Source organism: Hyperoodon ampullatus (assembly GCF_949752795.1).
Source record: "Hyperoodon ampullatus genome assembly, chromosome: 15".
In the NCBI taxonomy this organism is placed as follows: Eukaryota; Metazoa; Chordata; class Mammalia; order Artiodactyla; family Ziphiidae; genus Hyperoodon; species Hyperoodon ampullatus.
The window spans coordinates 22,823,935-22,851,457 of NC_136928.1; the positions used below are offsets into that span (position 1 = coordinate 22,823,935).

At 52.9% G+C, this 27,523-nt stretch overlaps 1 protein-coding gene across 3 annotated transcripts; it reads right to left on the reverse strand.

Moving 5' to 3' along the window:
- Positions 1-2,126: 2,126 nt before the first annotated feature.
- FHL2 (four and a half LIM domains 2) lies at positions 2,127-27,523 on the reverse strand. Of its 3 annotated transcripts, XM_079721435.1 has the most exons (6): positions 27,421-27,523; positions 16,154-16,331; positions 8,218-8,392; positions 5,438-5,607; positions 4,522-4,708; positions 2,263-2,553 (listed from the first exon to the last, which is right to left on the reverse strand). In XM_079721435.1, the coding sequence occupies exons 2-6, from the start codon at positions 16,307-16,309 to the stop codon at positions 2,402-2,404; spliced, it is 840 nt and encodes a 279-aa protein (XP_079577561.1). In that variant the 5' UTR covers positions 16,310-16,331; positions 27,421-27,523; the 3' UTR covers positions 2,263-2,401. The 3 variants fall into 3 exon arrangements, with proteins under 3 accessions (XP_079577559.1, XP_079577561.1, XP_079577560.1); XM_079721433.1 differs by lacking the exon at positions 8,218-8,392 and having other exon boundaries at positions 2,127-2,553; XM_079721434.1 differs by lacking the exons at positions 8,218-8,392; positions 27,421-27,523 and having other exon boundaries at positions 16,154-16,286.

The window sequence follows — 27,523 nt, forward strand, 5'->3', positions numbered from 1 at the left end:
AGGCTGTTGGTCCCAAACTCTGGCCTCTGGTTCTTCAAGCTGGTGAGACTGCAGGTTTTCTAACAGAGCTGTAGCTGCCCTGTGGGGCCTGCCCTGACCTAAAAGCCGTAAGAATGGGAACCTACTGGTTGCCCTCTTCTTCGAGGGCCCACGCCCCTCCAGAGTCCTCCTGCTGTGGGTCATGCTCCAGTGTTCTCAAATTTTTAAAAATATTCTGTCCAGAGTGGTTCTAACTTGTGGGAGGATTATTCCAATAGGAGCTACTTACTAGACGTGGAACTCTCCTAACCGTTAGTTTAAGGTTGGGTAATTGAACGCTGGCTGTCTGGTGTGCCCGTGGCCATCATGAGGGGCAGGTAAGATGTTCCATCACAAGATTTAGAAAGCTTTTACTGTTCTAAAAACATTTTGCTGTTTTTATTTTAAAAAGCACATCTGCAAGAACGCTTTTACTTTTGTATCATAAAGTAGAAGAAGCCGGCAAAACAACTCACAAGGAGGGATGGTGGGCATTATTCGTTTTAAGCAAAGCCTCCAGCTGACTGTCCATCCAGAGGCCTGTCTCAGCCGTGATCAAAGGTTTCCCGCACTGACCAGCGCTCAGGTCAAGAAACTGACTTCACACATGCTCCGCACAGATGGCACTTGATTTCTACCAGATTTTTCTGTTGCGGAGCCTATCATTTTATCACATTGCATTGTCTTAGAACACGGAAGACAAAAAGTCACAGCTGTTACTATAAACAGAGAAGCATGCAGTGCCCTACCTCATAAGTTGGCTCAGTGCTTCCCAGCTGTAAACTGCTCTTTCCAAGAGAAGTTTACAGACTACTGCCAGGCTAGGGGCTCTGAGTGTTTATCTTTTTTTTTTTTTTTTTTTTTTTTACTTTTCTTTGCATTTATTTCTTATGGCATTTATTCCCGGGCCATACGCTTTTGTTACTTGTTTCTTCTGGGATACCTTTTTCTCCTGTGCAGATGCCTCTTCTGCTTTAGGGACAATCTGCTCTTTTTCAGTGAGGCTCATCCACTGTGGCAGGGAGAGCTCATGTATGGGTTGATCCCACCGTGAGCCCTGTTAAGTCCTGCGCCGCATCTTGGGGGCTTTGTTCACCTGGATGTGCTCAGTGACCAGAGAATCTACATCCAAGCCCTTAGGTTCAGCATTACTTCCTGCATTTTAGAGCACGTGCAGTAAAAATTCAGCACTCTTTTTGGGCCACCGACCTTGCATCCAGCCCCACCGTTTGGCCTGGGCACACCTACCAGCTCCACCATTCTAACGACGGAATGGCACACATTGCTTCTGTCAGGTGACATCCTTCAGATATTTTGGTGGCTTTTTGGGTATGCATACCCTTAACGGCCTGGGCAGTTTCACGCGTGTTCTTAAAGTGAACACGAAGATTTGAACCTCTTGATTTGCACAGTTTTATGGGGTTTTCTGGGTCAAGTGAGTAGCGAACCATTTTTAGAGGTTTACCAGAAAAGTGTTATCCTGATGGCAGCGATCCTCTCTCTCTTTACTGTCTTTCTTTTCAGAAACACTCACTGAAGTCTCCTAGGATGCCCTCAGTTGCTCGGGTGTTGATAACTACACGGGCGGCCAAGATGTCATTTCCGGCCTCGAGGTGCCTGTGTCCCTCGGCACCCCTCCACTTACGGAGGAGAAGGCAGGCCACTGTCAGGTCCGGACCCATGATGATGGGAGGGCACTGAGCTCTGTCCAGAAAAGTGACCCCATGCTGCCTGCGGGGCCGTTAGCCCATGCGCGGGGCCTGTGTCACTGCATCAAAGGCAGAGCACTGAATTCCAAGAGAAAGAAATGCCAGCTGAGACTTTCTCTTAAATAGAAGGTGTGGTGCCGCCTTCAGTCGACACCCACCCAGCCCGCCACCCGCAGTGAAGTGTTACTCGTACTCAGAACCTGATGCTGCATCACTGCTTCACACGCTGCGCCTGGCAGAAGGTTCTGCTCTGGGCAACTTTATTGTAAGCCATATAATCTTGCTTTGGGCCCCGCACGACAGGAAGTTACACTGTTGTAAATGCCAACTCTTCATTACCTTACGTAGCTTGGAAATGTTCAAGTTCGTGACACATTAATTGCACTTAAAAATTAAATATGCAGTGAAAGAAAAGCGTTTATAAAGGTATCACTCAAAAGGATTTTTACACTTTGATTGGCCTCGCCTGATTACAAAATCTCAAAACCCTCTTCCCGCCTCAGGCTTCCATGGCTTTTCTCCTTCTCTAACAGAATGAGCACACAGGGTAGATGAAGGGTTTAAACAGACGTGAGTACCGCTGAGCAGCGTGGAGGCACGTCCCCAGGTGGCTGGTGGAGCCAGGTGCAGCGCGAGCAGGGGCTGGGGGTGCTGCAGGGGGCTCGGGGAGGGGCTCAGATGTCCTTCCCGCAGTCCGGGCACAGGATGTCGTCCCTCTCCGTGAGGAAGCCTCGCCCCACCAGCGACAGCGAGCACTTCTTGCAGTTAAAGCAATCGTTGTGCCACTGCCGCTCCTCGAAGGAGATGTACTTGGTGCCGCCCAGTCCTGTGGACGGAGGAAAAGGACACGGATGAGGATGGGGGCGGGGGGGAGGAGTCCTGCGTGGACCTGTTCAAAGCCCGGCTGGTGCCATGTGATCAGTGCTGGGCTCCACGTTAAAATCCCATCCTGTGCTCAGGTCGGGGAGCTCCTGAATCGCAGGAGAAAGACAGACGGGCTCCACAGCTACATGACAATCGCCGTAATTATAAGAAGCCTGCGGGGTGTGTGTGTTCCTCCCACCTGAGTGAAACGCCTGAGTCACGGAGCCCATTTTTCCCACCCCTTCCTTCCCTGGGTGCCTCAGGTCTGGTGCTCAGAAATTTGGCAATTAATGAATGAGGCGCCAAAGGGAGCACAGACGAGAAAGATGTGAACCGTCTCTGGAACTGCCCAGAACGGCCTCACGAAAGAGACGCTACGTGGGCGGGGGGAGGACGGATGGGCACGCCTGCTGCGGGAAGAAGCCTCAGCCACGCACGAGACTCGGAGGTCTAGTGAGGCCGGTGGAACGTGAGAGCGGGTCAGGAGGACGTGTGGGCAGTGGAGGAAGCCATCCTTTATCGAAACGAGGGAAGCAGGAACTCATTTCAGTTGGGGTGTCTGACTCTGTCTGATGTCTACTTCTTATCGAATGTTTAAGGTACGTTGGCCACCTGTTACAACACAGGTGGTCTGTCCGGCCACCAAGGCCCCTGAAACAAAATGGAATCAAATACATGGGGTAATCCTTGGTGAAATCTGGATCATGACTCGCGATTACAAATGCTTTCCAGAAATAACGGCTCAATCTGCCATGTTAAGAACAAGTAACAACACTGGCTAATAGCTGGAGGTCTCAGAGTAGCAGGAGAAATCTGTCATTCACCCAGCAGTTAGCTCCTTTTGTAATTTAACTGCCTGATGTCTGGCATTAAATCCATTCACACATGGGTGGCCTCAGGCTAATCCCCTGGGCTAGTGAGTGACAGGACTGGGGGTGAACCCAGGTCTCCAAGGCTAGTTCTTTTTTTTTTTTTTTTTTTTTTTTTATGATCTGAAACCTAGATAGGGACTTTTTTTTTTTTTTTACTGAAGTGTGGGATTAGCAGATGTAAACTATTATATATAGGATGGATAAACAACAAGGTCCTACCCTAGAGCACAGGGAACTCTATTCAATATCCTGTGATAAACCATAATGGAAAAGAATATCAAAGAATCTATATGTGTATAACTGAGGCCAGTTTTCTGATACCACACTCCCTCTGCTACTGATGGAGCTGCACCAGCAAAGCTTTTTATCTCTTTCCCTAAACATCTTAAACTGCCTTCACCCATCCTAGGCCCACAATGACTATGAGAGACCCGCAGATCACACAGCCTGGGCCCGGGCCCCGAGGCAGAACCAAACGAGTGATTCAGGCCAGAGAGTCTCAGCATTTTCTGCATATATGAATCGTCTGAGAAGCTTTTAAAAATTCTAACACCCAGGTCGTCCCCCAGAGTAATTAAATCATGACCAGGCAGCAGACATGTGTAAAGTTCCCCAGAGGTGTTGAAAATGGGAGCATTTCCAGGACTGGAGTCCCACCAGCCATCTGCTCTCCACTCTGAATTTGGGGCACATCCTGTAGTTCACCCAGATTTGGGCTCTTGCTCCACCAAGTGCCTGGGGGGTGGGAAGGGCCGACCCAGAGCGAGCCCCCCGCAGAGGCCGGGGAGCATCTGCACAGCCCAGCTGCTTCCCTGCGCCTGTGCGGGGATGTCAGAGACTCACAGCCTGTGGTTTGGAGAGAATCCAGCCAAGAGCAGAAATAACGCCGCAGTGGAGAAGAGGCCGTGGGGATCGGGGGTAGGCAGGGAAGCGCGCCCAGCGTGCGGGGGAGGGGAGCGCGGCGGCCCAGAGTCCGCACACGTGAACAGATCCACAAGCCAAAGCCTGGCAGCCACACGAGGGGCAGGGGGTGGTACAGGCCGGGGACGGACACTCACCGCTGATGGGGCTGGCGCAGCCGGCGCACTTCTTGGCGTACAGGTCGCAGAAGCAACCCAGGCAGTAGGCGAACTCGTCGCGGGACGTGAAGCGCTGGCCTGACAGCGGCTTCTTGCAGGCGGTGCACACGAAGCACTCGCGGTGCCACGGCTGCTCCCGGTACGTGACGCCCCCGCTGGTGATGGGCTGCGGGTAGAAGGGCGTCAGCTCCCGCAGGGGCCTGTGCCCGGCGCCCTTGTCCCGGCCCTCGCCTCTGGAGGACGCGCGGTCCTCGCCCAGGACGCGCCGCACCAGCGTCCCCGTCCCAGAGATGCTGTCCTCCGGACGGCGAGGTCACCCCCGCCGCCCCTCCCCCAAGCTGCCAGGCCCGCGCTGCAGACCCCGGATCCCCGTTCGTGACGTGGGTACCGGGGTGTCTGCCGGGACAGCACTGCCTCCTGGCAGGCAGGAGGGCGAAGCAGGGAGACCGCAGCTCAGGAGCCGGGATCTGATGTCACGCAGCCCCTCCTCTGCCCCACCTGCGGGCAGATCCCTGTAGCATCTCTACCACCAGGTGCACCTGCTCCAACAGCCTCCTCAGCTACTCGGGTGGAAGGAAGAGGCTTAACAGACACCAAGGGGCTGGCTTCCTGGGTGGAAAAAATGAGCCCAGAGCCTGCCTTCCCACCCTGTCCGTAGTCTTAGGACGCTTTTCTTTCTTTAACCTGACGCAGCCCTGGATAGTGACGAGGGATCTGTCCCCACCCCAGGGACAGGCCTTTCCAGTTTCCTTTTCCCCTCCCCGCACCCCAACTATGTCTAGGGCCGTTTCTTGTTTATTCAAGGAGGGCGATGAACAAAGACACCTTAGGGATAGGTGGACGCTCTTTCGGAAAGGACAACAGGTGTGCAAGGGCCAGGGGGAATAAGAGGTACCTTTTTGCACTGAACGCACTGCAAGGCATACTGCCTTTCATAGCAGGGAACGCAGAAGTTCTGGCCATCCTTCGGGATGAAGCTCTTGGTTCCGATGGGCTGCTGGCAGCGATGGCAGATGAAGCAGGTCTCGTGCCAGCTGCTACCCTTGTATTCCATCTTACGGGTGCCTGTCAGGGGTCGGGGAGAAAGGAGAACAATCGTGATTCTCACTAAAGGCCCCAGGCCAGACCACGCGTGCCTTCTGCATGTTCTGAGGGCAGGCTTATGTCCACCGCAGAGCTCGGGGTACTGTCCTGTCCCAGGTCCGTGGGAGGGCGCCCGCTGGCACCCCGCAGCCCCAGGGGGTTGGGTGCAGACCGTGTGGTCCTTGTGCAGCATCGCCAGCAGAGGGCGGCAAAGCTCCTTCTCACGGGCTGCGGATGAGGACGCGCCTCCGACAGAGTCCACCGCCTGGTGGAAGGGGTGTCTTTTTCTGATTCAAAGGAGCAAGCGAGGAACCCGGTGAAGGCCTGGTGACAGCGTGACCCTGCCCGGAGGCCGTGGTGCACCTGCTAGCTGGGGCTCAGCCTCCCTGGGTGGGGACGGAGCCGTGCACCGCGATTGGTGACTTGCAGGTGTGGGCAGGGGGGCGAGCTTTGCACTGAGTGGGGCCTCTTGTCCTCTATATGATTTCGCTGCAGAAGCCACACTGACAGTCTGCACTGCTTTCACCTTGATTTGGTTGTAGCACTTTCTAAAATCAAACCAAGGAAGGAAGCTAGCGCTCACGTCTAGGTTTGTTTTTTGTTTCTTTCTTTCTTGGTTTTTTAAAAAAAAGTATCTAGTGCTTGCATTTTTTTTTTTTTTTCCCCCCACACACCAGGCCTTTTCCAGACACCCTGCCTTTGGTGCTCGGTCCGTTTCCTCTCCTGACTTCTCCATCTGTTAAAATCAGCTTGACCTTTGAGACTGCTCAAAGGTGACGGCCCCAAGGCTCCCTTTCCTGGCTGCCCTCCTCTGGGCTTGTGCCTCTGTCACAGGAGGTACCAGCCAGGCTTCTCCACAGTTTCTACCTAAAACCCCCTACAGCAGAGATGGTGAGATGCACATCCCTGGGGAGGAGGAGGGCGTCGTCTTGAGATCAGCCTGCCAGAATCAAGAAAAATTCACCTTCTACTCTAAGACAGACATATATTTGTCTTTGTCAAAGCGGCAGTTAATATCTTTCTTCCCAGGGTTTCCCTGGTGGCGCAGTGGTTAAGAATCCACCTGCCAATGCAGGGGACACGGGTTTGAGCCCTGGTTTTTTAAAGTAACCCCTATTTTTCTTTTCTTTTACTTATTTTATTTTTTTTGGCCGCATTGGGTCTTAGTTGCGGCACTCAGGATCTTTTGTTGGTGCGCTTGGGCTTCTCTCTAGCTGTGGCACACGGGCTCCAGGGCGCGTGGGCTCTGTAGTCTGCGGCACTCGAGCTCTCTTGAGGCGCTCAGGCTCAGTAGTTGCAGCGCTCGGACTTAGCTGCCCTGGGGCATGTGGGATCTTAGTTCCTCAACCAGGGATCAAATCCTCGTCTGCTGCATTGGAGGGTGGATTCTTTACCACTGGACCGCCAGGGAAGTCCCTCAAGTTCTTAAGTAATTGTTGTTGAAATGAATTAAACTTATAAATATAATGAATCCTAAAATATCTTAAGCGTCAAAACCATTTACAAATTAAGAAAATTCCAGTGTAAAACCACAAGCTTAAATCACTTGATTGCACACTTTCAGTCAGAATCATAAGGTTAATTTACTCTTTAGACCAAATTTTTTCTAAACTTCACTCACACTTTACCGGATTATTTAACACACTATTATTGCTCTGAGTTGGATTCTCTTTATATGTGTGCCCTTAATTCTAAACCTTCCCAGGACTAAAGGAAGTGTATCTACCAAAGAAGCTGTCCTGAGAACAGATACCTTCCAGGGCAATTTGAGGGCTCCCTGCGCAGCTGTATTGAGCTTCCTAAGAGCTAGGGGTCCCAGCCTGTGCCCGACCCCCACTCTCCCAGCCTGAGCCTGATTCGGGGGCCACATCCCCAAAGACGGTCAATGGACAGCGTCCTCTCCCGGTTTTAGGTGGCTCTCTGGTAGGGATGCCAGATTAACGATGTCCCAGGTGGGATTAGCTGAAATTCCAATTTGTCTGGGAGTCCTGTATTTTATTTGCTAAATCTGTCAAGGCTATACCGTCCAGCCACCCCTTACTGGTCACACAGAGGATGTCACTGACCCTAAGTAGCCGATGAACCATCCAAGGTCCAAATCTTAGGCTCTTCTCGCCCACACTGTGTGCGTGTCTAACAAGATTCGTTTTTTAAATTATGTATTGAAAAATTCCATAAAGTATTTTTGTCCACTCTGTTCTTTAAAATGAAAGAGTCCTCTCTCCCATAAAACAAAGAAACCAAAGTCCCCCCAAAGAGCAAGGGACACAGTCCCATCCTCCACCAACAGGTCACCCATCACTGGCCTTGGCACTGGACCCAGCTGCCGCCGAGCCTGCCGGGAACATAACCTGCATGAGGGCACAGCGCCCAGCCACGGCCCAGCACCCATTTGCGGCAGTAACGGATGGGGAAGGAATTCCACGTGTGCGCAAGCTCTGCGAGGAGGGGCGGGAGGCAAAGGGGGCAGAGGGGGTGGGGGAAGCGCGCACACGCACATTCACACGCACGCGCACAGACGATGTCTCTCTCTCTCTCTAATCTCTCTCTCTCTGCGGGCGGGCGGGAGGGAGGCAGCGGCTTGGTGCCCACCTGGCATGATGCTCTTCTTGCACTCCTGGCAGCGGGACGAGTACTCCTGCGAGTAGCAGTCGGTGCAGAGCAGCTGGTCCTCCTTGGCAGCGAACGGCTTGTCCACAAGGGACCCCCTGCACCGCGAGCAGTGGAAACAGGCCTCGTGCCAGTGCCGGTCCTTGTAGGACAAGTCCTGCAGGCCCAGAGCACACGAGACGTGAGACGTGAGAGGGGCCGGGGGCGTGGGCTCTGCTGGACCCACAGCGAGGGGGGCAAATGGGCAACGAGGGGCTGGAATGAGTCAGGTAGGATGCTTCTCTTGCTGTTCTTAGGGCCACTGTTTAGACAGGGGTGTGTGCGAGAGACACGTCTGAAAAACGAGTGGCTTTCCCTTGGGGACTGTAAGAAAGAGAAACGGCACATGAAACTCATCAGCGCCTCTCCTGGACACACAGACCCCGGGAGTCCTCTGGCCGCGAGGACGCTGGGCAAACCCAACTGTGCTGGATGATGGCTGCGATCCCCGCGGGAGGGAAGCCAGGCTGCTGGGAAGCTCAGAGACAGAGCCTGAGGATGGGGCCCTGGGTCAACCTGGTGGAAAGCAGGTCAGGAGAGATCCAGTAGGTGCCATCAGCTGAGCATCGAAGACGTGAGCTGGGCAGAGAAAGGGCACAGACCAGGAGGGCAAGACAGAGGGGCGCCGGGCGGAGCTGTGCCGTGGCTCCAGGTAGCCGGCAGGGAGAGTTCCTGCCCGGCTAGACAAAGGAGGCCAAATGAATGAATGCAATTCATCGTGAGAGCGAAGCCACCACCGTGGGGAACTGGAACCGGTCCACCCCTGTTCCAGCTGCAGTCTTTGTTGAGACTTTGAAAGTCGAACAAACCATTTAAAGTCCTATCCGCTGGGAATTCCCTGGTGGTCCAGTGGTTAAGACTCCGTGCTTCCCTGCAGGGGTCACGGGTTCGATTCCTGCTGGGGAACTAATATCCCACATGATACAAGCGTCGTGGCCAAAAAATTTTAATAATTAAATAAATAATGCCCTTTCCACTAAGAACAATAATCAGCCTAATTTAAGAAGAGGAGGAGTTTCTGATCATGGGATCACTGTTATAACACTGATTATAGGATAAATGCATTTAACAGTTTTTTTGTACGGAAAACAGTATGGTAGTTCCTAAAAAAATTAAAAAGAGAATTACCACACGATCCAGCAGTTCCAATTCTGGGTATATGCCCCAAAGAACCAAAAGAAGGAATCTGCAGACCCACATTTACAGCAGCCAAAGGGGGAAGTCATCCCAGCGTCTGTCCACAGATGACGGATAAACATGGACTATTATTCAGCCTCACAAGGGAAACAAATTCTGACACACGCTACAACATGGATGAACTCTGAGGACATGCTAAGTGAAATAAGTCAGTCAGAAAAAGACAAATACTGAATCATTCCACTTATATGAGGTCCTGGAGGAGGTAAGTTCAGAGACAGGAAGCAGCAGGGTGGGTACCTGGGGCTGGGGCAGTGCAGGTGTGAGTGGGGACAGAGAGCTTCAGTTTTACAAGATGAAATGGTCGCACACAGAGTGTAGGTACTTAGCACCACTGAACTGTAGACTTCCAAACAGTTAAGATGGCACATTTTATGTATGTGTATTTTACCACAATTAAAAAATAAGTTTTGATTATCACGTGGCATGTGGAAAGCACCCTTCCAGAAGTTCCGCGGGTCCCCTCCGTGAGCCCCACCCCGCTGAGCTGCGAGCCGGGAGGGCGGGGCAGGGGACAGCGAGGCTGCGAGTGAACCGGGAAGAAAGGAAGCCAAGTCCAAGGACATCTGCCTTTGGGTCCTGACCTTCAACACAGCCCAGGGGGACCCTCCACGGATGACATCGTGAGAGCGAAGCCACCAGCTGTCACCAGTTGCCCTGGTTAGCGAGTCCCATAGGAGGATGGAGCCGCGCATGGTTAGGGGACTGGACGGTCAGGGGAAAACTCATTTAAAACGATCTCGTGGGTCAAAAGCACTGCAGGAATCCACTTGCCTGCGGTTAACATTTCCGGCATGAAAACACATTAGCTAGGTTGACAAGAGCTGATTTGTTGACAGACATCTGACACTAGAAAGTTCCCTAGAAATCTGGGTACCACCGCCCTGTCCTGACGAGACCATAAGCACCCAGGCAGGACTTCTAGACCTTCTGAAGGCCCAGCTCCTAGCCTCCACCCTCCCGAGGCTTCTGGTCACTTAAGTCACTTGCTGTCCCGCGTCCCGCGTCCCGTAGTCAAGGGAAGGACTGCTCACGCCCTGGCTTCTGCCTAGCCCTCCAGGCTGCCATGTGGAAACATTCCCCCTTCCTGGTCCCGCCCCCATCCCGCCCCAGGGAGCTCGTCTCTGTCCTTCCCAGATGCCGGCTCAGCCGAGTCACCAGCTGTCCCTTCCCTGGAGCACTGTGACCCTCACACAGCTGCTCCCTTGTCTGACCCTCTCAGACACGCGCGCACGCACACACACACACGTGTTTCTGCATTAACACTCCACAGCCCTGAAATGTTCATTCAGGGGCATTTGATAATTCTCAAACCTTCTGATGAAATGTTTTTCCTCGAGATAAATACCAACCCACGGTCCTGCTCTCAGAAGCCTCAGTCTCTGAACAAGCTAGCATCACTGTCGGGGGCGGGGCCGTGGGGAACTGGAACCGGTCCACCCCTGTTCCAGCTGCAGCCAGCGGTGACTGCCCTCCGGTCACCGCCCTGCACACCTGCTGTGCCACCAGTGCCCTCGGGGACCCAGGAGCACAGTGTCTAAAATGCCTGATGTATTTCATCCCAGTGCTTAAAGCGGAGGGTTCCAGACTCAAACCCTGGCTCCGCCACGTATGTACCTGCCGTGGGGCTGGGGGTGAGTCACCTGACCTCTCCCAGCCTCAGATCCGCCCAGGGAAACAGGGAGGATGGTGAAGCCCTGACAACGGTCCTGGCACACTGACACGGCTCAATTCATGTCAGTTTTAGATGCCAGCTCGTGGTGACAGCAGGTGCCCCGAAGCGTCACTTGCTGAGATCACATTTACTCATGAAGACGGGGATGGAACGGACGCCCTCATCTAAGCTCCGAGCTCCTGGCTCAGTCACTGCTCTATACAGTGCTTTCAGCCTCCACAGCCCTTCTGAGTCTAAAATACTTAGTCCCCTCTTACTTGATTTCAGCCGCACAATAACCCCACGGAATAAGGTTTATTCCCCTGTGACAGGTGAGCAAGTTTAACGCAACAATGCTAAGACGTCGTGAACCCCGTTTCTTGCATCCCTCCTGCTGACCTGCAGCCCGGGAGCATCTCTGCAGGCAGGTCTCAGCGCGCTCGCCCTGCCTCACCCTCTGCCCCGGTGTCCTCTACTCACCCCGTGCCCGTGCCTGACCTCGGGAGGCCCGCCCCTCCGCCCCCTCGGCTGTGAGGCCCCGCGCGGGCACCAGCCGCTCGGTGACGCCTGTGTGGCCATGAGTAATGCTGGCCCTGCAGGACCCTGTGCCCCTGGTGCCACCCCGCGGGCACCCCCGGAAAAGCCCACGTCATGCAACTCATTCAGGACCACACATGGAAGCCCTCATCTGCTGCTGTGCTGTCGGGTTTCCTGTAATCCTTCTCTTGTGGGGTCCTGAAAAGGGAGTCTGAGTCAAGTTGATAATTCACGTCACCACCTCCTCCTGAACTCACTTCTGCAGAGTCCATGCCCTGTGGGCGCGGAGGTGGGAAATGCCACTGGCTTTGGGGGCTCGGGGCTCGTGGGGATGGACCGGAAAACGGCACAGAAAGGCCAAGGCTCCAGGTTAGGTTAGGTTGATTCGACCCGGTGCCTGAACCGAAATGCACGGCTGCTCTGAATGCTCGTCTGTAAAACTGGGTTCCTAGCGGCTCTTCCCACCTCTGGTGTTCATGGCTCCAAACAGAGTTTTAGTTTTTAGTACCGAGCTAGTCTCGTCTCACTTAATTCTGTTTTGTGTCGCGTATGTCACGTGGTTCCCAAAGATACCATTTAGACGCTGGAGGTTCAAGGCTAAGACATATGGATGCACTGACTTTCAAGAACTTGGGAGGGCCTCCCTGGTGGCGCAGTGGTTGAGAGTCCACCTGCCGATGCAGGGGATACCGGTTCGTGCCCCGGTCTGGGAGGATCCCATATACCGCGGAGCGGCTGGGCCCGTGAGCCATGGCTGCTGAGCCTGTGCGTCCGGAGCCTGTGCTCCGCAACGGGAGAGGCCACAACAGTGAGAGGCCCGCGTACCACAAAAAAAAAAAAAAAAAAAAAAAAAAAAAAAAAAAAAAAAAAAGAACTTGGGAATGTTCTAGAAATACCCTGGTTTTAAGGCTCTGTAGAGAGAGAGCATGAAGGGGAGAAACATAAAAAAGGAAGAAAAAAAATCTTTGACACGTCGCAGAAAAAAGACCAATGCTAATCTTATGCACGCAGAACGTCGTAAATTGCAGTAAAATGTCTGATAAACAAGGTAAGATAAGGCCCAAACACTTCCTTTCAGAATTTATATGTTTCCATTTTAGAAATATTCCTAATATGGGAAGCGCTTGTGGCTTTGCTCCGAATGTGCCCTTGTTGAGACCTCAGCTGAGCGGCAGGGGGAGTCAGTGGCCTGGAGGCACCCCCCCGCCCACTAGTTAATGAGGGCAGCTCCGGGCAGGGGGGTCCCTCACCCTCTTTTACACCCTGTCTATCCCTCCTGGGCTGGGAGAAGATCAGCTGCTGATTCCCAAACCAGCCAATCCTCAGATCCACGGGATTTCACCTCATCAGTGGATCTGACGTGTCGTTCGTGCTCAGCACTTTGAAAAGGTGTTCTGCACTTTGCGACTGTCAGGCTACCATGTCCCCAACCGCACATTCTTTCCAACCCTTGAAGAACGATGCTGTGCAGCCCTGTCCCAGGTGTGCCCTCGAGGGGACCTGTTTACTTATTTTTTTAATTTATTTTTACTATTTATTTATTTTTAATTTTTGGCTGCCTTGGGTCTTCGTTGCTGCACACAGGCTTTCTCTAGTTGTGGCGAGCGGGGGCTGCTCTTGGTTGCAGTGCGTGGGCTTCTCATTGGGGTGGCTTCTCTTGTTGCAGAGCACGGGCTCTAGGCGTGTGGGCTTCAGTAGTTGTGGCTCGCGGGCTCTAGAGCACAGGCTCAGTAGTTGTGGCGCACGGGCTTAGTTGCTCTGCGGCACATGGGATCTTCCAGGACCAGGGCTTGAACCCCTGTCCCCTGCATTGGCAGGCGAATTCTTAACCACTACACCGCCCCTAGGGAAGCCCTCAATGCTGGTTTTAGACCTGCAGAAGGTCCTTTGACTGTTACCACATCTTACTCTTCGCAACCCCCTCCAGGCACACGGGTGGGTGGGTTTGGAGGCCCGTCTGACTTTATGGCACTGCTCGCAGAGACACGGAAAACCCAAAGTCTGAGCCAGGTATGTGGCCCAGAGTTTGCTAAAGGCACCAATTTGCTGATGGGAGGGATCAGCAGCCATCTCTGAGTTCTGGCTCAGCTTATCTTTTGTTTGGTTTCTTGACTTTTTGAAGCCCGGGACTTAGGTAGACCTATCCCCTGAAAAACATCTGTAATCAGGCAAAAAAAAATTTTTTTTACTGGTATCCACAGGTGTCCAGGAAAAATTTCTGGAAGAGCATAAGGTCAGAGGATCATAAATTTTTATTTGTATTACCTGTTGTCAACTATTCCACTAGCCATAAAAATGAATGATTTTTACCCCTGGAGATCACAGCATTTCCTCAGAGTTAACTAAACAGAAAGAAAGAACAGAAAGAGAGTCCGCATAGAACTGATGCTCAAACACAGATAAGCTACCTATGGAAGCAGGTCATCCTGAAGTCCTGCCTACCTTATTTGAAAGTCAGTCAATACCCACAACATCAGCCTAATCCCCAGTGGCTTGCAGTATTTTCAGTTATACACAAATGTCCTTCAGAGGGAGAGCCAAGTGGGGCTTATGGCACCCCTGCTATTTTCAGACAAAAGAACAGCCACCAGACCCGCCAGCCTAGCTGCTCTGCCCAGCGCCCCTCCTGTCAGGCTGGGGCTTCTCTTCCCGAAGTGCAGGCACATTTTTCCTGCCATCACTTCCTCCACAAAACCAACTGCATAATTACTTCTGAAAGCCAAGAAAACCATTCCAAACATTCAGAAGCCCCAAATGGCAAGGTCTAACTGCAAGTTCACATCTTTTTCCTTCCCACATGTGCAGAATCACGTGGCCTAACTCCACAGAGTGAACCGTTATCCGGGTTGAAAAGTTCAGCGTGATTGACGCCTGACTTTGCAGCAGTCTTGTTGATTTTGGCCCCATTTGGGGAATTCTTGTTTATCTGCTCCTAAAGCCTGTGCTGAAGGGTAACTAGTTTCAAGGGTCTGTCCACTAAATCATACTGAAGAAACGATCAGTGACTTTGCTTTTGTTTTTACTTTAGCCCCCAGGCAAGGATGATGAGCCCTAAATCTCCAAAACGTCTCCTTTAAACCAGAGTTGTTTGTCAGAATGATATCTGAACCTCTCAGCTACTTATGTCTTTTACAGGTAAAGCCTTTATAAAATAATAATTGTTTTCTCTGCTTCTTAGTTCTTCCTCAAAGCGGACATTTTTATTGACGTTTCTCTAGTGAAAACTGATAAAGAGACAGGGTGAAGCTTCGAGAGGCAGGGGGAGGGAGCAAGCTGCAGGGAAGCAGTCGGAAGAGAAGAGGGGGTGGAGTCTTCCACACCATCGGCCGCTCCTTAGAGCACTGAGTGCATGGTAGCTACACACCACGAGAACCCATGACGCAGGCTCCCTTGTTGTAGCTCCCTTTTATAAACGTGCAGACCGGCACAGAGGGGTCAAGCCATGGGCCCACGATCACACAGCCAGTGAGACGCAGAGCCAGGATGGAACGGGACAGCTTGGTGTCTGAGCTCTTGTGCTTGGCCTGGAGATGAACGCAGGAGGGCCCGGACACACATCACACAGAGCTGGAGGTCGGAGGGCAGGCGGCTTTCAGACAAGCAAGACCAGCTACTTTTGCTCGTGGTCGTAGCCAAAGCTCTGGAGGTTTTAAGGCTTCCACGGGACACGTGCCGAGTCCCGTTTCCCTTCCGCTCCACGTGACACTCCTCTGTGGAGCCACGACACGTGGCTGCAGCTGGGCTCAAGTGGGGGCATCCCCACACCCTTTGTCTCTGCTCAGGGCAAAGGCTTCTTCCCCCGTAAGATGGAAATTCTCCCTCGACTGTCACTGAACACCTAGCGCCAGTAAGCCGGCTGCTTACTGACCGTCATGGGAAGGATGGATGCGACAGCAACGGGGCAGACACGCGCTGAACCGCTCCGGCTCGCCCCCAGCAGAGCCAGCCCTAGCTGCTCAGCTGGCAGCCACACATCCTGATCCTCCCCACGAAGAAGAGAAGCCCCCCCGACACCCCAGGCAGGGCCTCGCAGCCCCTCCAGCCGGGGGTGGGCGCCGGCTCTCCCACACGCACGCTCACCGCGCCAATACTGATCGCGCGCCCCTGCCCCAAGAGTCAGCCCAGGAGGGAGAGCGCTGCCCTCGGGGGAGCACGAGATGGGGCGGCAGGTGGCTGGTTAGATAAGGATGCTGACCACGGGGCCATCACAAGTGGACCTGGGATGCTCGGCACACACATCCCGGAAAAGCCCCGACCAGGTGCAGTGGGACCGGGACCGGCAGAGACCAAGTCCATGGGGAGGAGGCCGGGAAAGGCCGGTGGAGGGTCCGAGCCCAGTAGAGGGGCCTCCGGGGTGTCCAGGGTGATGAGGACCAGGACGTGAGCACAAATGTGCTGAGGAGCATGTGGTTCTTGGGGAGTCCAGTGTGGGTGTCCAGGGGCATTGGGAGGCCCGAGGGCGGGCGGGGAGCACGGAGCAGCGGGGGATACCTTGCAGTCGCAGCCGATCAGCTTCCCACACTCCTCGCACGTGCTGGCGAAGAGGGCCTCGAAGCAGGCCACGCAGTAGGGCCGCTCATCTCGCAGGACGTACTTCCGGCCGAAGAGGGAGTCCTCGCAGTGGTGGCAGTCGAAGCGCTCGGTCATCCTGGCACCAGATTTCTGCCACCTACCGGGGAGGAGAGAAAGGACAGGTTCAGTGGGCGTGCTCGATGTCCCGTGCACACGGCAGTGACCGTCCTGCTCCGTTAGGGTCACCTTTCCCATCACCTTTCCCATCGGTGGCTACATCCTCTGCGTGAGCAATCGACACTCACCCTTGAAGCGGGTGTAATTTTCAATGATACTTTTAAAAACTTAGCTGGGGGCAGTTCTGTGTCTGAGTACATTCCACTTCTTTAAGAGTCCCAATTCTGGGTGACCGTGTCAGAAAACGTGATCCCAGTTCTGGACCCAAGAAAGAGCTGGCATCAGAGCCCTCATCCCCTGGAAGGAGCGCCTGCTTCAAACGTGGGACGCAACCTCACATCTTCCCATTCTCCCTGCCCCCAAAATAGCACAGCAGGGATAGAAAACACTATGCTCATTGCTATAAAAAGACTTTCCGTGAGCTCCCCTTTATGATTCATGAATTTGAATAAGAAGAAACCACAGAAGCCAAGGGAGGGGTGTCAGAGCTGGTAAACCTGAGGCCACGGGAGCATCGCCTCGACCCGGCTTCACTGGGAAGCACGCCCGGCCCCTGCCCAAAGAGGAGGCGCCCCGGGGGGGGGGGGGTCGGGTCTCATTCCTCCCAGGGGACAAGACACTCTTCTCTCAGCCCAGGTATCCAGGGAGCAGGAGAAAGGGAAGGGCTGGCTTCCAAGGGCAGGGATGATCACGGTGGGAAACACAGTGACGGCAGTCAACGGCCACTCCAGGCGACACCTCGAGCTGCATTCTTCCAGGATGAGTGCGGTGTGTGTCTGAGCAGAAAGGACAGGGAAAGGGCAGAGGAAGGCGGGAGGTTTCACCCTCCACCCATCCCCATGCGGTTCCTGCACAAACATGTCAGCACCACCCCAGAAAGAGCCGGGCTACCCTGGGAAGACCAGGTGTAGAGAAACGCCTCCGAGCCATTAGAAACACAGTGCAACTTCTTTAGAAATATCTTCTCAAGTGGCAATATTTGGTTTGCTACAAGTGAAAAAGCTTTATAAATGATTAAATATGGAGACAGGTTGACTGTGTAACTCTGTGCGATGTTTCACAATCTCTGATTAAACTTGATTCCATGTTCAGTCATTTCCACCCACTTAACAGTGAAATTCCAAAATAATACCCCAGGATGCAAACGAAATATTGCTGTCTGGTTTATGAGATAATAGCGAATTTGATAGTGTTTATTTATTTTGTACTCTTGTGTATATAAGATCCTGACAACTGTAAGCAGAGAAATGGACAACTTTCAAGCATCCATACTTGGTTACTTCTGTGTTTATAGGACAGTTTTTTTCCTAAAAGTATGAAGCATGCAGCTGGACACATGTGGCGAGAGCCAGCCCCCTGAATTGCTCTTCCTGGAGTTAAAGAAAACATTGTCTGGACATTCTTGCAATAACATCACAAGATGAGGCTCTTGAGCGTTTGAATTTTTGTTCTGAAACACAGCATGTAAATATTCTTTGTCCTAAGGCCACCGTCAGGTTGCAGCGGCTATGTTGGCAGAAGATGCAATGCTTTCCTGTAATTCCTCAGTTAACTGGCCTTGAAAGTGGCCATCGTTTAGTTCATCGCAGTTAAGCGCCGTCCCTCCAACATATAGATTTTTCGAATAAAGGCTGCCGTTTACCTGTGGAACCTTATTTGCCTATTCTGGTCACACAAATTTAAGAATAATGACTTGAGGATTTGAAATAAGAACAAGGAAAGGAGATAGGGCTATAGATCATAAAATTTTTTAACCTGGAAACAATTTGGGAGATTATCTATGACTACCTCATTTTATGGATGGAAAAACTGGAGGCCAGGAATGTTAATGAAAACAGAAGATTCATATGAGCATTCCCAAAGAGCCATCTCACTTAGAAAAAAGAAACTCCCGATCTAAATGGAAAGGTGGTTCCATGTGGGTTTGGACAAGCACAGGCCCTGCGGGGGAAAGGAGACGACAGACCATAGACTGCACCAACCCCACTGAGCACCATTCCTGTGCTCTGGAGTCATCAAAGTGGGGAACTGTTTTCGTCCCAGGTAAGGCCCTGGTGATGCTCACAGACCTGGGATATGCTTTCTACCTCCTCCAACTCTGCAGGACTGGGACAGAAATCATCTAACAGAGTAAACTGTGAGAACACACAGGGCTCCACATCGGCTGAAGGGGACCGAGGTGACCCCGAGACAACGCCCCCATCACTGAAACCAACTCCCAGGAGGACCAGTGTGGCCGCGACGGGCCCGGAGGGTCCGACAGCCCCCGTTTCTGCAGAACTGTCTTGGACGCTGGTGGATCTCTCTCCCATCTGGTTCCTTATCTCCTCTGAGAAGTCACTCCAGTTTTATTGACTAGGACAGCACTTATGCTTAAACCAACAAGTTGGGGTGGAAAGTGAGGCCATCACTAATGAGGGGCGGAGGAGAGGGACACAAATCTGAGCGCATTTCCGGCAAGTTCCAAGAAGCACAAACCCCTGAGCATCAGAATCAGTAGCCCACGAGCTACTGAGGAGACGAAGAGCGTCCCTTCCACCACAAGGTGTTTAAAACCAATTCTTCTTTAATCAAATGCTACCAAATAGAAAATTATTACACAAAATTGTGTATTTAAAGTTATACGATCCATCTTAAGCCTCTTTTTAATGGCAAAAACTTAGCTATAGCCTTGCATTAGACACCTCCTATAACTCCATTTTTTAATATTATAAAATGCCTGGTTGGGCTTCCCTGGTGGTGCAGTGGCTAAGAATCCGCCTGCCAATGCAGGGGACATGGGTTCGAGTCCTGGTCCGGGAAGATCCCACATGCCATGGAGCAACTAAGCCCATGCGCCACAGCTACTGAGCCTGCGCTCTAGAGCCCGCGAGCCACAACTGCTGAACCCACGTGCCACAACTACCGAGCCTGTGCACTAGAGCCCGTGCGCCACAACTACTGAGCCCATGCGCCACAACTACTGAAGCCCGCACCCCTAGAGCCCGTGCTCCACAAGAGAAGCCACCGCAATGAGAAGCCCGTGCACCGCAACAAAGAGTAGCCGCCACTCGCTGCAACTAGAGAAAGCCCGCATGCAGCAACAAAGACCCAACGCCGACAAAAATTAATTAATTAATTAATTTAAAAAAGAACAAACATAACATCTTGTGTTTTTTTAACCTAACTGTGCACAATCTGCTTACCCTCTCTCAACTGCCGTATCCCTCCCCGCGGGTTACCTGTCACTCCTGCCCATCACCTGGTGCCCAAGTGCTGGGAGCATGAAGCAGCAGCAAGCCAGGAGACATCTGGACCGCAGGTGTGACTGCTGACTTGTTATTCATGAACCAAACCCAAATCCCAGCGTCTGGGAGTTCTCACCCCTCCCTCGGGGTTACGTCATCCTCTGATATCATCCCCCTTGGCTCTGAACAAGCACCCGGATCTTAGGGGGCAGGTTTACAGATGTGGCCACAAGGCTCAGCCACCGACCACGGTGCTGGGAGAGAAGAGTCCTGGGGTGAGGCGTGGGTGCAGAGCGTTGACTCCGATTAAAGCCAATTCTCCCCCTGCGCTGAGTCCGAGGCAAGGACACAGGTTCAGAGCGCAGCGGGCAGCAACGCGCAGGGCTGCCCCATGGAAAATAATGACTGTCTGCAAGGTCCACAGGCTTATACGTGTGGGCTATTTTTATCTTCTCAGGTTTAAGAACTGTCATTGTCTGGAGGTGCGGGCGGGTAGGGGGGAGGGAAGAGAGAAGAGAAACAAGAAGGGAGGAGGAGAGGAAGTGGAGAGGTGGGAAAAGGAGAGAAAGGAAGGAGGAAGGAGATGGGAGGAGGGCGTTTACGGCCCAGGAAGCAGGTGCATTTTTTTGTTTAACCGGAAACATTTCTTGGGAATCAAGGGAGGGGCAGCGTTTCAGGTGTTTCCTGAACAGGAGGCCCTTTGGGCCGCACGAGTGTCCATGGAGCACCCTCTTCAATGCTCCCTTTTCTCAAATAAGTACTTTAATCTGACCCCAAAGATGCCACTTGCCTCCTGCCCCTCGACACCCACACATCTTTCTCTATCCACGCTGCTCCAGGAGACCGCCCTAACACCCTCGATTCCTCCAGAGAGATCTGTGAACATTCCCAAAGCCTTCCCACAGGCGGGAAGCAGCCTCAGTAAGTCAGTGCTGAAGAAGCCATGCCCAGCTTTAAATGCCACCCGGGTCCCAGGTGGGAAACGCCATGGCTTACCAACATCCAGAGCTTTTTAGAGAAAATTAAGAAAATTGGTCTGTTGCACGTGGGCTTGCTCTTTTGAAGGATGTACTGGAAAATGCAGTGTTTTCATGACACCACAGGACGCTGACTGCCTGTGCACCTCCCAGCCCCCAGCCGTAAGCCCCGCAAAGGTGGACCCTCGGATCACTGCGGCCACACCAAGGGACAAACACGGGTCAGGCGCTTCATAAACACCTGGGGAATGAATGAATGGACACATGGATGGGCGGCGGATGAACACAAATATCCCAGAGCACAAACATGTAGGCAACATCCAGAGTGGAAACGAGGAATGTTTTATGTGAACAATCCACTTTGCATAGCAAACCCCAGATGTAATGGGGCTTGGCATCCGATGCTGGTACAATTTCTAATGCAACAGATCCTGAGCTGCATTCTTTCTCCTCCGCCTCTGGCCTCTTCCCCCTGCCAGAGACACTGCTGCTTCCACAGTGGGTGGAACTGTTCTTACTGTGTTTGGATCCAAACCCATGTGAACACACAGCTGCACAGCCCCGGATGAGGCCTGGTCAGGCCAAGACGCACAAACCTCACCATGAGATGCTCCCAACATCTCTGTGCGGAACTGCCAGCCCCCCTGACCCAGGCTCCAGACACCAGCGGGGCCCTGGGTGTCCTACACGGATGCAGCAGCCTATAAATCAGAGATCCTCTGTCCAAAGGCAGGGGCTCTCACACCAGAAGGGAAGCCAGAGAACACTCTGCACCAGTTTGTTTTTCTATGAACAGAAGGATCAACACACGAACCAGCTTTGCTACCCCGACACTCTCTCCATTAGTCCAGCTGAACTGTTCCTCTTAAATAAAAATTCTGGTGAAAGGGAGAGGGACACCAGCTTAAGGGATGTTGCTATTTTTAAAAACATATTATAGGGCTTCCCTGGTGGCGCAGTGGTTGAGAGTCCGCCTGCCGATGCAGGGGACACGGGTTCGTGCCCCGGTCCGGGAAGGTCCCACATGCCACGGAGAGGCTGGGCCCGTGAGCCATGGCCGCTGAGCCTGCGCGTCCGGAGCCTGTGCTCCGCAATGGGAGAGGCTACAACAGTGAGAGGCCCGCGTACCACCAAAAAAAAAAAAAAACAAACAAAAAAAAAAAACATATTATAATGTATTTAAAATTCATTTGAAATCCATTTTGGGATTCTTCTAAGAATGACTATGCCTACTGCTGTATATTTATGGCTTCATTTACTGAGCCTTTTCTGACTATATAGGCAGAGATCAGGGAGCTATTATAACTTGATATATAAACTGGTAACTTTCAAAAACGTTTAACAAGCTTGATTTGTCCATGCTCATGTTAAGAAACGTTTTGTGTGAGAGACAAGGCTAGAATAAGGTGAACTGCTGTCTTTGGAATTATCTTTTGGATACTGAAAATGGGAAATAACAAATGTCAGATTTCTGACCTTAAGACCATAAACTAAGAATAGTGACACTTGTTTTGATGTCCTGCGGACTTTTAAATCCAGTCAACAAGGATATATTAACTAACTTCTCTTTTCTAGGTACCGTCTTAGGCCCTGGGAGACTGAGATAAAACACACAGTCTCCGAAAGAGTTTAGTTCTAGCTCCAAAGAGTTTAAATCACCTTTAAGATACTATCTGGATATTTAATCTCGAAACGTGTCAGTTCTGTCTACACAGGACAAGAATCATTACGCGGGCTAGGACGGCGATCGGCCTCAGGTCCGTAACTAGCACGTGTGTGGGGTGTGTGTGTGTGTGTGCGGTGTGTGGTGTGTGTGTGGTGTGAGTGTGGTGTGCGTGTGGGTGTGTGTGGTGTGTGTGTGGTGTGTGTGTGGTGTGTGTGTGGTGTGGGTGTGGTGTGGTGTGTGGTGTGGGTGTGTGGTGTGGGTGTGTGGTGTGGATGTGGGTGTGTGTGTGCGGTGTGTGTGTGGTATGTGTGGTGTGTGTTTGGTGTGTGTGTTGTCTGTGTTGTGTGTGGTGTGTGTGGTTGAGTGTGGTGTGTGGGTGTGGGTGTATGGTGTGTGTGCGGTGTGTGCAGTGTGTGGTGTGTGTGGTGTGTGTGTGGGGTGTGTATGGTGTGGGGTGTGTGTGGTGTGTGTGTGGTGTGTGTATGGTGTGTGGTGTGTGTGTGTGGTGTGTGTGGGTGTGGTGTGTATGGTGTGGGTTTGGTGTGGGTGTGTGGGTTTGGTGTGGGTGTGGTGTGTGTATGGTGTGTGTGGTGTGTATGGTGTGTGTGTGGTGTGTGTGGTGTGTGTGTGTGGTGTGTGGTGTGTGTGTGTGGTGTGTGTATGGTGTGTGTGTGGTGTGCGTGGTGTGTGTGGGTGTATGGTGTGTGTGGTGTGTGTGGTGTGTGTGGTGTGTGTGTGTGGTGTGTGGTGTGTGTGTGGTGTGTGTATGGTGTGTGTGTGGTGTGCGTGGTGTGTGTGGGTGTATGGTGTGTGTGGTGTGTGTGGTGTGTGTGTGGTGTGTGTGTGGTGTGTGTGGTGTGTGGTGTGTGTGGTGTGTGTGGGTGTGTGGTGTGGGTGTGGTGTGGGCATGTGTGGTGTGTGTGGTGTGTGTGGTGTGTGTGTGTGTTGTGTGTGTTGTGTGTGTGTTGTGTGTGTGTTGTGTGTGGTGTGGGCGTGTGTGGCGTGGGTGTGTGGTGTGTATGGTGTGGGTGTGGGTGGGTGTGTGGTGTGGGTGGCAGGGGGGGGCGTGTACCCCACCCTCTCTCCCTCTGCTTCCTGGGAACGTGCGGTCCAGTTATCCATGTCTGTTTACACAGAACAAAAGGAAAAACCCTCACTGCCCTTCAGGAGTCTCCTCCCATCTCCAAAAGGCAGCTCTCGGTTTGCTCTCATCCGCCTGGCCTTCCATCTGCAATGATCCCAACTTCCAGGAAAGGCTGGCCCCTCACTGTCCTCGAAACCCTGCTCCCCGTGGCGTTTCTCTAGCACAACCATCAGGGCCCTGGCACAACAGGCGTGCACACCTCCTGCTGCTGCCTTCGCTTGCTGCCTAAGTTGGCTAATTCTTATTTGTTCCAAAAGTTGTACCACCAAACATAGACCTATTTTCTTTTTTTTCTTTTTCTTTTTTTTTTTTTTGCGGTACGCGGGCCTCTCACTGTTGTGGCCTCTCCCATTGTGGAGCACAGGCTCGGGACGTGTAGGCTCAGTGGCCATGGCTCACGGGCCCAGCCGCTCTGCGGCATGTGGGATCTTCCCGGACCGGGGCACGAACCCATGTCCCCTGCATCAGCAGGCGGACTCCCAGCCACTGCGCCACCAGGGAAGCCCCAGACCTATTTTCTTGAAACCTAAATGTTTACAGGCTTCAAGGATGCTCTTTTACACTGGTTTTATTTACCCATAAAAACAGGGCAGATGAAGTTCCCTGGTGGCTCAGTGGTTAAGAATCCACCTGCCGATGCAGGAGACACGGGTTCGATCCCTGGTCCGGGAAGATCCCACATGTCGCAGAGCAACTAAGCCCCTGCGCCACAACTACTGAGCCTGCGCTCTAGAGCCCGCGAGCCACAACTACTGAAGCCCATACGTGCTCCACAACAACAGAAGCCACCGCAATGAGAAGCACACGCACCGCAACTAAGAGTAGACCCCGCTCTCAGCAACTAGAGAAAGCCCACACGCAGCAACCAAGACCCAATGCAGCCATAAATAAATAATTTTATAAAAAACAAAAACAAAAACGGCAGCCACTTCTCCTGTGGGCACAGACACTTAGAAACACCTAAAGGAGATCTGTAAGTCACAGACTAAATCAGGGCTGGCAACGTGTGGCTGACAAAGGCCAAGGATGAGCAGGGTGACATGTGATGTCCAAACTCAGTGTGTGAGAATCACCCATGAGAAGTGGACTAAAGATGGACAGACCAGAGGCTGCCCTGAACCTCTCATCAGAGACCCAAGAGGGTGGGCAAGCACTTTTTACACCGAAAGGAAAGTGAGGACCACCAGTAGCAAAGGGGTGATGGAATCTTAAAAAAAACAAGACTGAGAGCTGGTGGGGAGAACTGGGAAGCAAAGTTACTGGGGAACGGTAGTAGTCAGGGTTCTCCAGAGAAATATATATATTATATGAAGAGGTTTATTATTGATATTAGGAATTGACTTATATCATTATGGAGGCTGGAAGTCCCAAGCAGCTGACGAGCTGGAGACCCAGCAGAGCTACTGGGTGGTTCTAGTCTGAGTCTGAAGGCCTGAGAAGCAGGGCGCCAGAGGTTTAAGTTCTAGCTCAAAAGCCATCAGGCTCAAGACCCAAGATGAGCTGATGCTTCAGTCTGAGACCAGAGCCTGGAAAGGACGGAGTCCCAGCTCCACAGTAGGGCAGGGGGTGTCCCCTCCTGCTCAGCCTTTTATTCTGTTCAGGTCTCCAGCTGATTGGATGAGGCCACCCACTTGGGAAGAGCCCTCAGGCTACAGATTAAAATGTTAACCACACGGAGGAACAGCCTCACAGACACACCAGAAATAACATTTGTGTCTCCGCACCTGGTGGCCCAGTCAGGTCGACACAAAATTAACCATCACAAGAGCTAACACCGAAATCCACCAGTCAGGACAAGAGAGGCCATTCCCTTAACTCACCCCAAAGTCACAATGCCAGCCTGGACTCCGGAAGACTGGGCTCTCAGCCACTAGAGAAGGGCTTGTGCGTTCAGTTCAAGGTGGCCACCTTCAGGAAGTGACTGCTCAGTATAAGTCCACGGGACCAATGTGGCTCTGATAAAACTGTCCTGAGAAAACCACCTAGGAAGTATCCAATGTCTCTTTCTGCTCATGGGAGCTCACAGAACTGGGTACCTCCTGGTGCTGAGTCAGAGCAGCTTAGGTAAATTACCTGCCTACTCCAGCCCCCTGCTGATAACGAGGCAGCCTGAGCCCCAGAGGCTGGGGAACCAGCCCAGGGCCAGACAGGAAGAGAACCCAGACCTCCTGAGCCCAGTATGATTTTTTTCAATATCCTGCTGGGTGGGCCCTTTTGTCTACAATTTAGAGTCTTTTCAGTACTGGAAGTGGTTTAACAACAACCCTGGGTGAAAGTATGCAGACTAAGGCCTCACTGAAATGTTCGGGTGCATCCGCCATAGCTTAGTGGTTGGAACTCAGGCTCTCAAGTTAAGAGCTGCCTGGGGTCAGCTCTCAGGGTCACCATTTCTAGGCTGGAAAACCTTGAGAAAAGTTACCTTGATCTCTCTGTGCTTCAGTGTATCTGTAAAAACGAGGGTAATATCCAATTTGTATACACTGTTTCTGATGTGCAGGCAACCCTGCAAAGCAAGCCACCATCTTATCTGTGTTTTCCAGCTGTTGAAACTGAGGCACCATGAGATTAGGTGACTTGGCCAAGACTGCACCGCTCGGGGCTGATGGACGGGAACGTGTAAGCTCAGGCAGCCTAGCTCCAGCCCAAGCACACGGGCTACCTGCCACACCTGCCTCGTGGCACGTTTGTACCTGAGCCTACCCCACTGTGCCTGGCACTGCCTGGCCTGTGGTAAGCCAACACAGCCCTCTGAACATGCAGCTGTGCAGAAGCACTGAGGCACGCCAGGATAACAAACACTGAACCCCATTCTATATATTAACTGATAAGCCTTAAAAATTCAGAATGAAAAACACTGTGAAAAATTTCATATAGATGCACAATAAAATATTCCTCACTGCTTGCTTTTATAGGAGTTTAACAGGCAGCCTAGGAATTCCTGTACTTCTCAGACTTGCCCCAAATGTTTTTTAGTCGAAATCACCTTCAGGATACCAAAGGCTCTCCCTCTAACGTATTATTACAAAACACACACAAGCAGGGGTTAGCGCCAAAGGGGTGGGAAGTATTTGGCATTGGTTCTGAACACAGTTCCCCCGGCTATGAGCCCCAGCTGTGATTTATTGTGATTTAAGTGCCCTAGTGCAGCTCATTTAACCCGGTTAGACTAGTGGGAACGGAAACCCAAATGGGTATCCGAAAGTAAAGAGAACTCTCTTCATTTGTCAATAAAACATTTAACTCTCTCTTCCTGCAATTTTAGGTATGCTAAGGTATCACACGAGTACAGTTTAAGATTACTACTGTGTTCGTCTAAAACAACCCCCCCCTTTTTTTTAACCCTGGTGGTTCAGTAGTTCAATTTCCCCACGGGTCGATGCCTGAGGCCACCGGCAAGCTCCACTCCTTCCTACCGCAGGGAAAAGCCTGGGCGCCCAGCCCTCTGGGACCACTGGTTTGGTGGCCCTCCTCTCCAGGAGGACGGCTGCCTTCCTCCCTCCGGGATGGGGCGGGGTCCCTCCCACGGGGTCCCTCCCACCCAAGGTACCCCCGGGGTGTCCCCGTGGCCCAGCTCCCCTGTCCCCATGTCCCCCCACTGCCCAGCACCCCCTCCCCAGATGTCCCCACCGCCCCCGGTTCCCCTGGCCCGGGGTCCCCCTCCGCCCAGGCTCCCCCGTCCCCGGCCCCCCACTGCCGGCCCCCTGGCCCTGGCCCGGCTGGAGCGCACTCACCGCGCGGCGTCTCGCGGACGGCGGACGGCAGCGGAGGTCCGGGCGGCTGGGCCCGGGGAGAGGCGCGCCCCGCCCGGAGAACCCCGCGTGTCATTTGACCAAATAAGGAGACGCTCGCTGGGCGGCGCGGGCGGCGCTGCCGGGCGGGCGAGCGCCCCTGGGCTCCGGGGCGGCGCTGGGGACCCCGGCCCTTTGTTTGCCGCGGGCGTTTCCTCCGTCCTGCGGCGTCGCGGGCGCCGGCTCCGGGGCTCCCGCCGGGTCCCGAGCACGCGGCGGCCCGGCCGGGGAGGTGCGGGGGCGCGCGGCGGAGGGGCGGCCACTTACCGGGTCCGGAGGAGCGGGAGGCGCGCCGAGGACGGGGGTTGCGGAGGGGGGCGTCTCTCTGCGGCCCCCGCGGCCCCTCTGCCACCAAGTGAGCCTGCCGATG